The 15,800-nt window shown below is 45.2% G+C and overlaps 1 protein-coding gene across 1 annotated transcript in view; it reads left to right on the plus strand.

Annotated features, from left to right (window-relative positions):
* The first annotated feature begins 6 nt into the window (after window positions 1-6).
* CNNM3 (cyclin and CBS domain divalent metal cation transport mediator 3) overlaps window positions 7-15,800 on the plus strand; it is a 32,648-nt gene continuing 16,854 nt past the window's right edge. The window contains exon 1 of the mRNA XM_010829601.1: window positions 7-277. Within this exon, the coding sequence (XP_010827903.1) occupies window positions 28-277 (250 nt within the window). The 5' untranslated portion in view covers window positions 7-27. The remainder of the gene's footprint in view (window positions 278-15,800) is intronic.

Here is a 15,800-nt window from a genome sequence, read left to right on the forward strand (position 1 = left end):
GTGCTCACGCCCCTCGAGGACTGCTTCATGCTGGATGCCAGCACCGTGCTGGACTTCGGCGTTCTGGCCAGCATCATGCAGAGCGGCCACACGCGCATCCCTGTTTACGAGGACGAGCGCTCCAACATCGTGGACATGCTCTACCTCAAGGACTTGGCTTTCGTGGACCCCGAAGACTGCACGCCGCTCAGCACCATCACCCGCTTCTACAATCACCCACTCCACTTCGTCTTCAACGACACCAAGCTGGACGCCGTCCTGGAGGAGTTCAAGCGAGGTAACTGTTGGGGAGGTAACTGTTGGGGAATCGCGGAGGGGACTCGAATGTCAGCTCTCTCTCCCCAGAGAAAGAGTGGGGTTTAGGGAAGCCTTGGGGAAAGGTCCCAACCCGGTGGACGACAGGGAGGCCTCTGCGCGGCCTTTTAATGAAGATGATGGTTTTTTAGCTCCGAATGATCTTGCCTTTGGTTCCGAAAATGACAGTACTATAGATAACAAAAATCTTTTCCGGGCATGCCCCCAGTTTGGGGAGATATGTGTACTTGACTAACTCTCCAGCTTTTTACCGGGTCATTTTTGTGGGCTTGGGCTTTGTGGCAGGTCCAGACTCGGATACAAACTGAAAGAACATAGAGTATACAGTCTAGATACCTGGACGCTGCTGTTTGCCCATGTGTAATACCAAATTAGCTGAACCTGTGATGTTTCCAGCGTGTCGTTGTTAAGGTCAGTGATGGGCTATTGCCTTCCTGGTTACAGAAAAGGGTATGATTGATTATTACTTCCTGTAGTGTGAAAGAAACTTCCACTTTAACCAGAAGCAACTTGATGGAGGCCAGTCAGTCTCCCCTTCCTTTAAAAAAAACAATAACCCAAGTAAGGGCTCAAGTTCTCTTAACTCCACATTTTTGTCCTCTCCTTTCACCTGCGTTCAGGTGAAAACTGAGACCCTCCCATTGTGAAGGTTCGGGTTCCCCTGCGGTCTCCCTCTCTGTGATTGGGCTTGAGGTCCTCCCCAGAGCTTGGTCATGCTTCTCACACCTGAACTTCTGTGGGGACACTTGTGGACTCTGAATGAGCTTGACCATAAGGACTGCATAATTGAGGCCGAGAAGTGAGCAAGGCCCCCTCATAATGACTTCCTGACATCTGTGAAGTCTCCAGGTCCCAGGATCCCATAGGAGGTTCCCTGTGAGCCCCTGGACTGTCAGGGCAGGGAGGCAAAGCTCTGCCATAGTGACCATTAGTACTGCTGTGTGCCAGCCGCTTGGAGAAGGCAATGGCAAGGCACTCCAGTACTCTTGCCTAGGAAATCCCACGGATGGAGGAGCCTGGTGGGCTACAGTCCATGAGTCGGTCGTGACTGAGCGGCTTCACTTTCACTTTTCACTTTCACGCAATGGAGAAGGAAATGGCAACCCACTCCAGTGTTCTTGCCTGGAGAATCCCAGGGACCGCAGAGCCTGGTGGGCTGCTGTCTATGGGGCCGCACAGAGTCAGACATGACTGAAGCAACTTAGCGGCAGCAGCAGCATGCCAGCCACTAGTGGGCACACTTTAATCCTTTCAAAAGGCTGGGGTTTTAAAGAATTAGGCAGTTACTGTTACTACTGTTTCTCGGGATTGGGTGGGAGACTTTGATGGGCAGCTCTGGCTGCTGCACTGGAGAATCTCTGGATACTTCTACTTGTTTCCTCAGAATGTAGCCATGCAGCCCTGCTCTGGGGAGAGGAGCCCGGGATCCCGGCAGGCAGAGCCTCCCAGGAGCAAATGCTCCATCTCTGAGTAATACGGTATTTTCTGAGGCAGTGGTGGTTCTTGTGGCTGTGTGGCCAGCTGGCCTGGCCCTGGAGTCAGCAGGGGAGGGTACCATCTTGCCCCTGCCATCTTTCAGCTTGAGGCCAGGCTTGACCACCAGGGTGGTGGCTGCAGGCAGAGCATAGCACCCTGTTTAAGTGGTTTCCACAGATCACTGACTGGTGTGGAGACCAGAGTAGGGGGGTCCCCGTGGTTGGGGGGCCCAGTGAGGTGATGGTAGCCTGAACAAGGGTGCTCAGTGAGCATAGAAAGGAACACCCAAGAAGGCCTTGGAAGGTGGGCTTAGGATTTTGTGGTTTGCTGAGGGGTTGTGGGAGAAGGCAATGGCAACCCACTCCAGTACTCATGCCTGGAAAATCCCATGGACCAAGGAGCCTGGTAGGCTGCAGTCCATGGGGTCGCTAGGAGTCGGACACGACTGAGTGATTTCACTTTCACTTTTCACTTTCATGCATTGGAGAAGGAAATGGCAACCCACTCCAGTGTTCTTGCCTGGAGAATCCCAGGGACAGGGGAGCCTGGTGGGCGGCCGTCTCTGGGGTTGCACAGAGTTGGACACGACTGAAGCGACTTAGCAGCAGCAGCAGAGGGGCTGTGAGGCGGAAGGAGGAGCTGGGGATGAATGTGGGTTTGGCTTGGTGGTGGCCCTGCCTTTCCCTGAGACGGAGCACACGCAGGGAAGAGAGGGCTTGGGGTTGGGGCGGGGGCGGGCAGATGAGTTTGTTGTGAACACTGGAATTTGTGTGCAGTGGCCTGAGACGTGGGTTGCTAGGAGCAGCCCATGTGCAGTGAAGCACAAGTGAAAGTCTCAAGCAGGAGGGAAGGATCTCGATGTCGGTAGGGAGGTGGTCCTGGGGAGTGATCCTAGAAAGCCGAAAGAGAGGCACTAGCAGGGCAGGGGTGGATGGGCAGTGAGGACGGGTACTGAGGACAGCCAGGGCCCTGGAATGTCCTGGAAGCTGAGGGAAGGAGAGTGATCAGGAGAGGAGGCTTACATCATGTCCTTTGGATCCAACAACCAGGATACCCTTGACCTTGCAAGAGCAGTTGTGGCATGGCGTGGGGAAGCCGGGGTGGGGGCCAGCAGTGAAGGAGGACGGCCCAAGGAGACTAGAGAGCGGTGGCTCGGAGAGGCCCGGCAGGGCGGGAGGCCTTCTGCTCTGGTGGTGGTTTCGCGCCTTTTCTTCATTAGCTTTTAAAACATTCTTAATTAGAGGAAAATTGTTTTACAATGTTGTGTTGGTTTCTGCTGTACAGTAACTCCAGCTATAATTTTACATATGTCCCCTTCCTCTGCTGTTTTTATTTATGTATTTAATTAGGCTGTGTGGCATGTGGGATCTTAGTTCCCTGACCAGGGATCGAACTGCAGCCCCTGCAGCCAGAAGCGTGGATCTTAGCTAACCACTGGACCACCAGGAACGCCCTGCTCTTTGGTTCTAGTATGCGGGAGTCCAGTAGGCTTAGGTCTAAATGTTGGTAGGAAGTTGCTGGTAGGGAGGGACAGCCACAGTGCAGGCTGGGGTGGTGGCCTTGGGGCAGCTCTGGAGAGCCCCCTTCTAGAAGGTAGTGGGTGGGGGTACAGTGTGGAGGTTGAATGGAGGACTCTTTGGTCCCCTTGACCTTCTGATTCCTGTGGACAGTGAGGGCCATTCTCAGGGCAGGATAGCCTTATCTTTCCTGTGTCACCTGAACTCTCTGCTTCTCCTATGCAATGCAGTCCTTTGGCAGCTAGCTTTGTGTTTCCTCACTGAAGTCCTCATTAACCCAGCCCTCTTCTTCATTCCTCTGCTCATGAACGTAGAGCATACTGTAGCCTCCGTGGTGCCTGAGGTTTTAGAAATCAGTCCCCTTCTTGTCTCTCTGCCAAGGGTATGAGGCAGGGGTCCCTCTGAATTCCCTGAGGCGGAAGGCCCTGGCATCTTGGCAGTTACCATTTCAGGCCCCATTCCTTTCTCTCTTCAGATTGTGGTTTGTTCTGGAACTTTAGAGTCTGGAAGAGGCCCTTTCCCCGGTGAGGTGCCCCTCAGTCAATGTGCAGACCTGAGGTGACAGCTGATTGTTTTGTGCACACGTTTCCAGGAGGAGTGTAGACTTATGGAGGTGTAGTTCAGTTCAGTTCAGTTCCTCAGTCGTGTCTGACTCTTTGCGACCCCATGGACTGCAGCACACCAGGCTTCCCTGTCCATCACCAAATCCCAGAGCTTAGTCAAACTCATGTCCATTGAATCGGTGATGCCATCCAACCGTCTCATCCTCTGTCGTCCCCTTATCTTCCTGCCTTCAGTCTTTCTCAGCATCAGCGTCTTTTCCAATGAGTCAGATCTTCACATCAGGTGGCCAAAATATTGGAGCTCCAGCATCAGTCCTTCCAATGAATATTCAGGACTGTTCTCCTTTAGAATTGATTGCTTTGATCTCTTTGCAATCCAAGGGACTCTCAGGAGTCTTCTCCAACACCACAGTTAAAAGTATCGATTCTTCAGCTCTCAACTTTTTAAAAAATTTATTTATTTTAATTGGAGGCTAGTTACTTTACATTATTGTAGTGGTTTTTGCCATACATTGACATGAATCTGCCACGGGTGTACATGTGTTCCCCATCCTGAACCCCCTTTCCACCTCCCTCCTCATCCCATCCCTCAGGGTCATCCCAGTGCACCAGCCCTGAGCACCCTGTCTCATGCATCGAACCTGGACTGGTGATCTGTTTCACATATGATAATCTACATGTTTCAATGCTATTTTCTCAAATCATCCTACCCTTGCCTTCTCCCGCAGAGTCCAAAAAACTGTTCTACACATCTGTGTCTCTTTTGCTGTCTCACATACAGGGTTATCGTTACCATCTTTCAAAATTCCATATATATGTGTTAGTATACAGTACTGGTGTTTTTCTTTCTGGCTTACTTCACTCTGTATAATAGGCTTCAGTTTCATCCACCTCATTAGAACTGATTCAAATGTATTCTTTTTAATGGCTGAGTAATACTGCATAGTGTATATGTACCACAGCTTTCTTATCCATTTGTCTGCTGATGGACATCTAGGTTGCTTCCATGTCCTAGCTGTTGTAAACAGTGCTGCGATGAACATTGGGGTACACGTGTCTCTCTCAATTCTGGTTTCCTCAATGTGTATGCCCAGTAGTGGGATTGCTGGGTTATATGCCAGTTCTATTTCCAGTTTTTTAAGGAATCTCCACACTGTTCTCCATAGTGGCTGTACTAGTTTGCATTCCCACCAACAGTGTAAGAGGGTTCCCTTTTCTCCACACCCTCTCCAGCATTTATTGCTTGTAGACTGTTTGATAGCAGCCATTCTGACCAGCGTGAAATGGTACCTCATTGTGGTTTTGATTTGCATTTCTCTGATAATGAGTGATGTTGAGCCTCTTTTCATGTGTTTGCTAGCCATCTGTATGTCTTCTTTGGAAAAATGTCTGTTTAGTTCTTTGGCCCAGTTTTTCATTGGGTCGTTTATTTTTGTGGAATTGAGCTGCAGGAGCTGCTTGTATATTTTTGAGATTAATTCTTTGTCAGTTTCTTTGTTTGCTGTTATTTTCTCCTCCTGAAGGCTGTCTTTTCACCTTGCTTATGGTTTCCTTCATTGTGCAAAAGCTTTTAAGTTTAATTAGGTCCCCTTTGTTTATTGTTGCTTTTATTTCCATTACTCTGGTAGGTGGGTCATAGAGGATCCTGCTGTGATTTATGTCAGAGAGTGTTTTGCCTATGTTTTCCTCTAGGAGTTTTATAGTTTCTGGTCTTACATTCAGATCTTTAATCCATTTTGAGTTTATTTTTGTGTATGGTGTTAGAAAGTGTTCTAGTTTCATTCTTTTACAAGTGGTTGACCAGTTTTCCCAGCACCACTTATTAAAGAGATTGTCTTTTCTCCACTGTATATTCTTGCCTCCTTTGTCGAAGATAAGGTGCCATTAGGTGCGTGGATTTGTCTCTGGGCTTTCTGTTTTGTTCCATTGATCTATATTTCTGTCTTTGTGCCAGTACCATACTGTCTTGATGACTATAGCTTTATAGTATAGTCTGAAGTCAGGCAGGTTGATTCCTCCAGTTCCATTCTTCTTTCTCAAGATGGCTTTGGCTATTCAAGTTTTATTGTATTTTCATACAAATTGTGAAATTATTTGTTCTAGTTCTCTGAAAAATACCATTGGTAGCTTGATAGGGATTGCATTGAATCTATATATTGCTTTGGGTAGAATACTCATTTTCACTATAGTGATTCTTCCCATCCATGAACATGATACATTTCTCCATCTATTTGTGTCATCTTTGATTTCTATCATCAGTGGTTTTTTTTTTTTTTTTAATTTTTTTTATTTCTACCTGCACTATAAGCACTATAAGCACTTTATCAGTGTTTCATAGTTTTCTATATATAGGTCTTTTGTTTCTTTAGGTAGATTTATTCCTAAGTGTTTTATTCTTTTCGTTGCAATGGTGAATGGAATTGTTTCCTTAATTTCTCTTTCTGTTTTCTCAGTGTATAGGAATGCAGGGGATTTTTGTGTGTTAATTTTATATCCTGCAACTTTACTATATTCATTGATTAGCTCTAGTAATTTTCTGGGGGAGTCTTTAGGGTTTTCCATGTAAAGGATCATGTCATCTGCAAACAGTGAGAGTTTTACTTCTTCTTTTCCAATCTGGATTCCTTTTATTTCTTTTTCTTCTCTGATTGCTGTGGCCAAAACTTCCAAAACTATGTTGAATAGTAGTGGTGAGAGTGGGCACCCTTGTCTTGTTCCTGACTTTAGGGGAAATGCTTTCAATTTTTCACCATTGAGGATAATATTTGCTGTGGGTTTGTCATATATAGCTTTTATTATGTTGAGGTATGTTCCTTCTATTCCTGCTTTCTGGAGGGTTTTTATTATAAATGGATGTTAAATTTTGTCAAAGGCTTCCTCTGCATCTGTTCAGATAATCATGGTTTTTATCTTTCAATTTGTTAACATAGTGTATTACATTGATTTGTGGATATTAAAGAATCCTTGCATTCCTGGGATAAAGCCCACTTGGTCATGGTGTATGATCTTTTTAATATGTTGTTGGATTCTGTTTGCTAGGATTTTGTTAAGGATTATGTTCATCAGTGATATTGGCCTGTAGTTTTCTTTTTTGTGGCATCTTTGTCAGGTTTTGGTATTAGGGTGATAGTGGCCTCATAGAATGAGTTTGGAAGTTTACCTCCCTCTGCAGTTTTCTGGAAGAGTTTGAGCAGGATAGGTGTTAGCTCTTCTCTAAATTTTTGGTAGAATTCGGCTGTGAAGCCTTCTGGTCCTGGGCTTTTGTTTGCTGGAAGATTTCTGATTACAATTTTGATTTCTGTGCTTGTGATGGGTCTGTTAAGATTTTCTATTTCTTCCTGGTTCAGTTTTGGAAAGTTATACTTTTCTAAGAATTTGTCCATTTCTTCCAAGTTGTCCATTTTATTGGCATACAGTTGCTGATAGTAGTCTCTTATGATCCTTTGTATTTCTTTGTTGTCTGTTGCGATTTCTCCATTTTCATATCTAATTTTGTTGATTTGATTCTTCTCCCTTTGTTTCTTGATGAGCCTGGCTAATGGTTTGTCTATTTTATTTATCTTCTCAAAGAACCAGCTTTTAGCTTTGTTGATTTTTGCTGTGGTCTCTTTTATTTCTTTTGCATTTATTTCTGCCCTAATGTTTATGATTTCTTTCCTTCTACTAACCCTGGGGTTCTTCATTTCTTCCTTTTCTAGTTGCTTTAGGTGTAGAGTTAGGTTATTTATTTGATTTCTCTTCTGTTTCTTGAGGTAGGCTTGTATTGCTATGAACCTTCCCCTTAGCACTGCTTTTACTGAGTCCCTTAGGTTTTGGGTTGTTTTGTTTTCATTTGTTTCTATGCATATTTTGATTTCCTTTTTGATTTCTTCTGTGATTTGTTGGTTATTCAGAAGCGTGTTGTTTAGCCTTCATATGTTTGTATTTTTAATAGCTTTTTTCCTGCAGTTGACATCTAATCTTATTGCATTGTGATCAGAAATGATGCTTGGAATGATTTCAATTTTTTGAATTTACCAGGGCTAGATTTATGGTCCAGGATGTGATCTATCCTGGAGAAAGTTCTGTGTGCACTTGAGAAAAATGTGAAATTCATTGCTTTGGGGTAAAATGTCCTATAGATATCAATTAGGTCTAACTGGTTCATTGTATCATTTAAAGTTTGTGTTTCCTTGCTAATTTTATGTTTAGTTGATATATCCATTGGTGTGAGTTGGGTATTAAAGTCTCCCACTATTACTGTGTTACTGTTAATTTCCCCTTTCATACTTGTTTGCATTTGCCTTACATATTTTGGTGCTCTGATGTGGGGTTCATGTATATTTATAATTGTTTTATCTTCTTGGATTGATCCTTTGATCATTATGTAGTGTCCTTCATTGTCTCTTTTCACAGCCTTTATTTCAAAGTCTGTTTTATCTGATATGAGTATTGCTACTCCTGCTTTCTTTTGGTCTCCATTTACGTGAAATATCTTCACTTTGAGTCTGTGTGTCCCTTGTTTTGAGGTGGGTCTCTTGTAGACAGCATATATAGGGGTCTTGTTTTTGTATCCATTTAGCCAGTCTTTGTCTTTTGGTTGGGGCGTTCGACCCATTTACATTTAAGGTAATTATTGATAAATATGATCCCGTTGCCATTTACTTTGTTGTTTTGGGTTCAAGCTTATACACCTTTTCTGTGTTTCCTGTCTAGAGAAGATCCTTTAGCATTTGTTGGAGAGCTGGTTTGGTGGTGCTGAATTCTCTCAGCTTTTGGTTTTCTGTAAAGCTTTTGATTTTTCCTTCGTATTTGAATGAGATCCTTGCTGGGTACAGTAATCTGGTTTGTAGGTTTTTCTCTTTCATCACTTTAAGTATGTCCTGCCATTCCCTTCTGGCCTGAAGAGTTTCTGTTGAAAGATCAGCTGTTATCCTTATGGGAATCCCCTTGTGTGTTATTTGTTGTTTTTCCCTTGCTGCTTTTAATATTTGTTCTTTGTGTTTGATCTTTGTTAATTTGATTAATATGTGTCTTGAGGTGTTTCACCTTGGGTGTATCCTATTTGGGACTCTGAGTTTCTTGGACTTGGGTGGCTATTTCCTTCTCCATTTTAGAGACGTTTTCAGCTATTATCACCTCAAGTATTTTCTCATGGCCTTTCTTTTTGTGTTCTTCTTCTGGGACTCCTATGATTCGAATGTTGGGGCTTTTGACATTGTCCCAGAGGTCTCTGAGGTTGTCTTCATTTAATTCTTTTTTTTTTCCCTCTCTACTCTATTTATTTCCACCATTCTATCTTCCACCTCACTTATCCTATCTTCTGCCTCAGTTATTCTACTGCTGGTTCCCTCCAGAGGTTTTTTTTTAAATCTCATTTATTGCATTATTCATTATTGATTGACTCTTTTTTTTTTCTTCTAGGTCCTTGTTAAACATTTCTTGCATCTTCTCAGTCCTTGTCTCCAGGCTGTTTATCTGTAACTCCATTCTGTTTTCAAGATTTTGGATCATTTTTACTATTATTATTATGAATTCTTTTCCAGGTAGACTCCCTATCTGCTCCTCTTCTGTTTGGTTTGGTGGGCATTTATCATGTTCCTTTACCTGCTGAGTATTTCTCTGCCTTTTCATTTTGTTTAGGTTGCTGTGTTTGGGGTGGCCTTTCTGTATTCTGGCAGTTTGTGGTTCCTCTTCATTGTGGAGGTTCCTCCCTGTGGGTGGGGTTGGACGAGTGGCTTGTCAAGGTTTCCTGGTTAGGGAAGCTTGTGTCCATGTTCTGGTGGGTGGAGCTGGATTTCTTCTTTCTGGAGTGCAATGAAGTGTCCAGTAGTGAGTTTTGAGATGTCTGTGGGTTTGGTGTGACTTTGGGAAGCCTGTATGTTAAAGCTCAGGGCTGTGTTCCTACATTGCTGGAGAATTTGCATGGTGTGTCTTGCTCTGGAACTTGTTGGCCTTTGGGTGGAGCTTGGTTTCAGTGTAGGTATGGAGGCTTTTGGACTTCCCTGGTGGCTCAGACGGTAAAGCGTCTGCCTACAATGTGGGAGACCCGGGTTCGCTCCTTGGGTCAGGAAGATCCCCTGGAGAAGGAAATGGGAACCCACTCCAGTATTCTTGTCTGGAAAATCCCATGGACGGAGAAGCCTGGTTGGCTACTGTCCATGGGGTCGCAAAGAGTTGAACACGACTGAGCGACTTCACTATCTATCTATCTATGGCGGCTTTTGGATGCGCTCTTATCGATTAATGTTCCCTGGAGTCAGGAGTTCTCTGGTGTTCTCAGGTTTTAGATTTAAGCCTCCTGCCTCTGGTTTTCAGTCTTATTCTTACAGTAGCCTCAAGACTTCTGCATCTGTATAGCACAGATGATAAAACATCTAGGTTAATGGAGAAAAGATTCTCCACAGTGAGGGACACCCAGAAAGGTTCGCTGAGTTACATGGAGAAGAGAAGAGGGAGGAGGGAGATAAGGGAGATGGAGGTGACCAGGAGGAGAAGAGGGGGAATCAAAAGGGGAGAGAGCAGGCTAGCCAGTAATCACTTCCCTGTGTGCTCTCCACAGTCTGGATCCCTCAGAGACATTCACGGAGTTAAACAGAGAAGAGAAGAGGGACCAAGGAGACAGAGGTGGCCAGGAGGAGAAGAGGGGAAATCAAAAGGAGCGAGAGAGAGCCAGTCAGTAATCAGTTCCCTAAGTGTTCTCCACAGCCCGGAACACACAAAGAGATTCACAGTGTTGGGTAGAGAAGAGAAGGGGGAGGGAGGAGATAGAGGTGACTAGGGGAGAAAAAGGAGAGTCAAAAGGGGAAGAGGGCAATCAAGCCAGTAATTATACTCCTAAGTAAAAATAGGTACTAAATAAAGATTGGATTCTTAAAGGTACAAAATTGATAACAAATACTAAAAAGCAAAGATTAAAAATCTAGAGTAGAGGTTAGACTCTCAAAAGTACAATATTAAAAAAACAAAACTAAATCACAAAAATTATAAAAAATATATATATAATTTTCTTTAAAAGTAGGGTATTTTTTTTGCAAGGTAATAGGTTACAAAAATGAAAATTAAAGGAGTAATAAAGGACTAAAATTTTTTTTTTTAGTTTAAAAAGTGATAATAGTAAAAATATATCTAGGAATTTCTCTGGAGCTGTTGTGGGCAGTGTGGGGTCAGTTCAGTTTCAGATAGTTCCTTGTTCTAGCTTATACTTCTCAAGGTCTGTAGGCCCCTTCCAGTGTAGTTGGTGCTAACTACAGGGTTTTAATCTGTTGCACCTGTCACTTCCAAAGCGGTTCCCTGTTCTTTGTTTATTTTGGCTTCCTCTGTTTGCAAGTCTCTTCAGTATCTAACTTCCGCCCTGACACAGGGGGGCGAAGGGGGTCACTTGTTTAGGCTAACTTGTTCAGTTGTGCTGTGGGGAGGGAGGAGCACTGCAAACAAATATCACTGGCGTGTGTGGGGAGTGCTCGCAGTGTCTGGGCCACACTGGGTTTGCCTCCACTCACGGCGTGTGTGCTTTCCCGGTCTACACTGCTCAGGCTCCAGGTTGTTCTGCAGGGGGACTGTCTAAAGGGGGCCCTGGGCTGCGTGCACTTCCCAGGTCTAAGCCCCTCAGGTTCAGGTTCTTGGGTACTCCACAAAGGCGCAGACTCAGTTGGGCCTGCGTTTGTGCCCTTCCCAGGTCTGAGCAGCTCAGGCGCCCAGGTGCTTGGCAAGCGCGCTCTCCCCAGGTGGGGCAGGGCGTCTTATCGCCTCCCCCGTCCCAGCCTCTCAGTTTCGCAGTCTCAGGTGTGCTGTGTGTCTCCTCTGGGGAGCTGATCTCTGGCTGCGACCCTCCTGGTGGATGTCAACCATCCAGAATCCCAGGAAGACTTGGTTAGCAATTGGGAGCCTGCTCGCAGTTTGGTAGAGGATGCCATCCCTGGGGCCGAGATTGCCCCTCTCCAGCTCTGGCTGCAGCCCGCCTGCTTCCCTGCCTCTGGTGGGGCATGGGCCGGTCCGCAGCTGGCTAGCTCTCCTCTGGTATTCGCTCAGTCCTTTGTTCTGTGAGCGGGCCTGGCAGTGCCCTAGGTTAGAGCTTTTTGCGGAAAAGTTCTTTCTCTCTCTTTTTTCTCTGGCTATGCACAGTCTGGGTTGCTATCTCACGTTATCTCCCTCAGATTGCCCTCAGGGCATTCAGTGCCAGTCCTTACCCTAAGCAGTGCAGGACGCGCCTCCCTGTTCAGCCCCCGCTTGCTGGTGGTGGATCCCAGCGTCTGGGCTGATCCCAGCCCAGCTGGGCTGGATCCCAGCAACTCCGCTGGGAGTTGCCGTTAGGCACGTCGTCTGTGGGTTTTATTTATTTATTTATTTATTTATTTTTCCTCCTGGTTATGTTGCCTTCGGAGATTCCAAAACTCCCCACAGACCCGCGGGTGAGAGGGTTTCCTGGTGTTTGGAAACTTCTCCTCTTTAACAACTCCCTCCCTGGGATGGGTCTCCATCCCTAACTCTTTTATCTCTCTTTTTATCTTTTATATTTTGTCCTACCTCCTTTTGAAGACAATGGGCTGCCTTTCTGGGTGCCTGGTTTCCTCTGCCAGTGTTCAAAAGTTGCTTTGTGGAATTTGCTCAGCGTTCAGATGATCTTTCGATGAATTTGTGGGGGAGAAAGTGGTCTCCCCATCCTATTCCTCCATCATGTTAGGACTGCCCCCTCAGCTTTCTTTATAGTCCAGCTTTCACATCCATACATGACTACTGGCAAAACCACAGCTTTGAGTAGACGAACCTTTGTTGGCAAGGTAATGTCTCTGCTTTTTAATATGCTGTCTAGGTTGATCATAGCTCTTCTTCCAAGGAGCAAGTGTCTTTTAATTTCATGGCTGCAGTCACCATCTGCAGTGATTTTGGAGCTCAAAAAAATAGTCTCTCACTGTTTCCATTGTTTCCTCATCTATTTGCCATGTGATGGGGCCAAATGCCATGATCTTAGTTTTATGAATGTTGAGTTTCAAGCCAACTTTTTCACTCTCCTCTTTCACTTTCATCAAGAGGCTCTTTAGTTCCTCTTCGCTTTCTGCCATAAGGGTGGTGTCAGCTGCGTATCTGAGATTATTGATATTTCTCCTGGCAGTCTTGATTCCAGCTTGTGCTTCATCCAGCCTGGCATTTTGCATGATGTACTCTGCATAGGAATTAAATAAGCAGGGTGACATTATATAGCCTTGTTGTACTCCTTTCCTGATTTGGAACCAGTCCATTGTTCCATGTCCAGTTCTAACGTGCTTCTTAACCTTCATACAGATTCTCAGGAGGCACATAAGGTGGTCTGATAGCCCCATCTCTTTTAAGAATTTTCCGCAGTTTGTGGTGATCCACACAGTCAGGGAGACCCGGGTTCAATCCCTGAGTTGGGAAGATTCCCTGGAGAAGGAAATGGTAACCCAGTCCAGTACTCTTGCCTGGAAAATCCCATAGACGGAGGAGCCTGGTAGGCTATAGTCCATGGGGTCGGAAAGTGTCAAACAAGACTGAGTGACTTCACTTTTCACACAGTCAGAGGCTTTGGCGTAGTCAGTAAAGCAGAAGTAGATGTTTTTCTGAGATTCTCTTGCTTTTTCAATGATCCAACGGATGTTGGCAATTTGATCTCTGGTTCTTCTGCCTTTTCTGAATCTAGCTTGAAGTGTGTGAGATGTGTGCAATTGTGTGGTAGGTTGAACATTCTTTGGCATTGCCTTTCTTTGGGATTGGAATGAAAACTGACCTTTTCCAGTCCTGTGGCCACTGCTGAGTTTCCAAATTTGCTGGCACATTGAGTGCAGCGCTTTCACAGCATTGTCTTTTAGGATTTGAAATAGCTCAACTGGAATTCCATCACCTCCACTAGCTTTGTTCATAGTGATGCTTCCTAAGGCCCATTTGACTTTGCACCCCAGGATGTCTGGCTCTAGGTGAGTGATCACAGCATCGTGGTTATCTGGGTCATGAAGACCTTTTTTGTATAGTTCTTCTGTGTATTCTTGCCATCTCTTCTTAATATCGTCAACTTCTGTTAGTAAGTAACAGATGGTGTAGTAAGTAGCACATACTTTCTGTAAAGCCATTAACCCCTGCCTTCTTTGTCAACCCTCAGTTACCTCAAGGACATTCAGCCAAAGGAGGAATTAGAAGAGGGGAGCTTTTCAGAGTCCATTTCAGATTCGCTGAGTTCTAGTTCATTGTTTGGCAGAAACCAAAGGATTGTCTCAGCTCTGAAAATAGTTAGACCTGCTCAGGCATTTGTGAGGGACGATCACACGGTACTTTTCTCATAGGATACATTCAAACAGTTTAAAAAAAAACTGAAGTGAGAAGACAGGAATTTTAACTCCAATTGCATTTTTAGGAATGTTCTAGAAATTAGGTCCTCTAGCATCCGTGTCATTGGTGAGGGTTCTCAAGCCTGCTAACTAAAATGAGAACACTGGAGCTTTCTCCGGCTTCCTGGTTGGTATTGGCAGGTATGTGGTCCACCTTGGCCTTTTGCGGGGAGCGTCTGTCTTGGGGCGTGTATCAGTGTTTGTAGTCAGCCAGCCAGGGCCCCATATCTTGTGAGCATTTTACCCGGTCAGATGAGGAACTTGAGTCTCTCCAGCTGCCCTTTCTCTGTGTGCCTCTTAGCCCTTTCTCCTGGTTGCCTCCTGGACCCCTCAAATGTTCTGTCTTAAGGTTAAGTCACGCAGCCAGTGTTTGAGGGATCTTCCAAGGCTCTGCTTTCTTCTGTTCATTATTGAATCATCTGCTCACTGAGAACTGAGCTTCTTCTGTAGAAGTTTAAAGCATGGGAGGACTTTGTCATTTCTGTAGTTTTCTGGAAGGAAGGGGATCCTCTCTGCTCCCAGGTGGCCATCTCGAACCTGAGCTTTGGTTCTCAAAATCCAAAAAGACTGTTGACCAATATTCTGTGTTGAGGCTCAGGCTTCCTCATGTGGCCTGATGGATTTATATTCAGTGGTTGTCTCTCCGGGACCTTCGTAGCAATGCTGCCTGCCCACTGGTGTCAGCCATTCCCAGCTCAAATATCATGGGCTGGGAAATGTGTAGAAGTTCCTCATTTGGTGTCTGTGTCTCAGCAGGAATGGGCGGGCAATGCCCCAGGCATCCCTCACCCATTCCTCATGGGAAGAGGGGAGGCAACTTAATGTGGGCTTTTCCACCTTTAATTTTTGCCCCGGGATGGTGGAACCCCCTGAAGAAGGCTGCTTGCATCTCTCCAGCTGGGCCCTGTGCTGAGGATGGTGTCTTGGCACCATGCGTGTCACCCAAAGAGAATGAGGCTCCTGAGATCCAGTCTGTTGTTCTCTTCAGTGAAAGTCACTCGTGCAGGGCATGAGGAGAGTGGACCCAGAGCCAGCTGTCTGGGTGCCAGATTGGGGGGGGCGAACACTGACTCTCTTGGCCTCAGTTTTCTCTGTAAACCGTAAAATGCAAATAAAAAATACTATGTGCCTCATAGAGTTAGTTGCCAGAGATTTGATAGGTTAATCAATGACTAAAGCACCTGGTGGCTGACACTCGCAGGCAAGCATACAGGACAGGCACGCCTCGGCTCCAGACCACCGTGATAAAGTGAGGCATGCAAATGGTTTGGTTTCTCAGTGCATATAAAAGTTATGTTTATGTTGCAGTCTGTTAAGTGTGCAATTGGCATTAGGTGTGAAAAAAACTATGTATCTTAGTTTAAAAACATTTTATGGCTAAAAGATGTTAACACCATCTGAGCCTTCAGTGAGTTATAAACTTTGATGGAGGAGGGTCTTGCTTCCATGTCAGTGGCTGCTGGCTGATAATTATGGGTGGTGGTTGCTAAAAGTTGGCATGGCCACAGCAGTTGGTTTGTTTTTTTTTTTAATTGGAAGGTAATTGCTTTACAGTATTGTGTTGGTTTCTGCTACACATCAACATGAATCAGCCACAGATTTACGTGTGT

The sequence above is a fragment of the Bison bison genome, unplaced genomic scaffold (assembly GCF_000754665.1).
Source record: "Bison bison bison isolate TAMUID 2011002044 unplaced genomic scaffold, Bison_UMD1.0 scf7180017864508, whole genome shotgun sequence".
Lineage (NCBI taxonomy): Eukaryota > Metazoa > Chordata > Mammalia > Artiodactyla > Bovidae > Bison > Bison bison.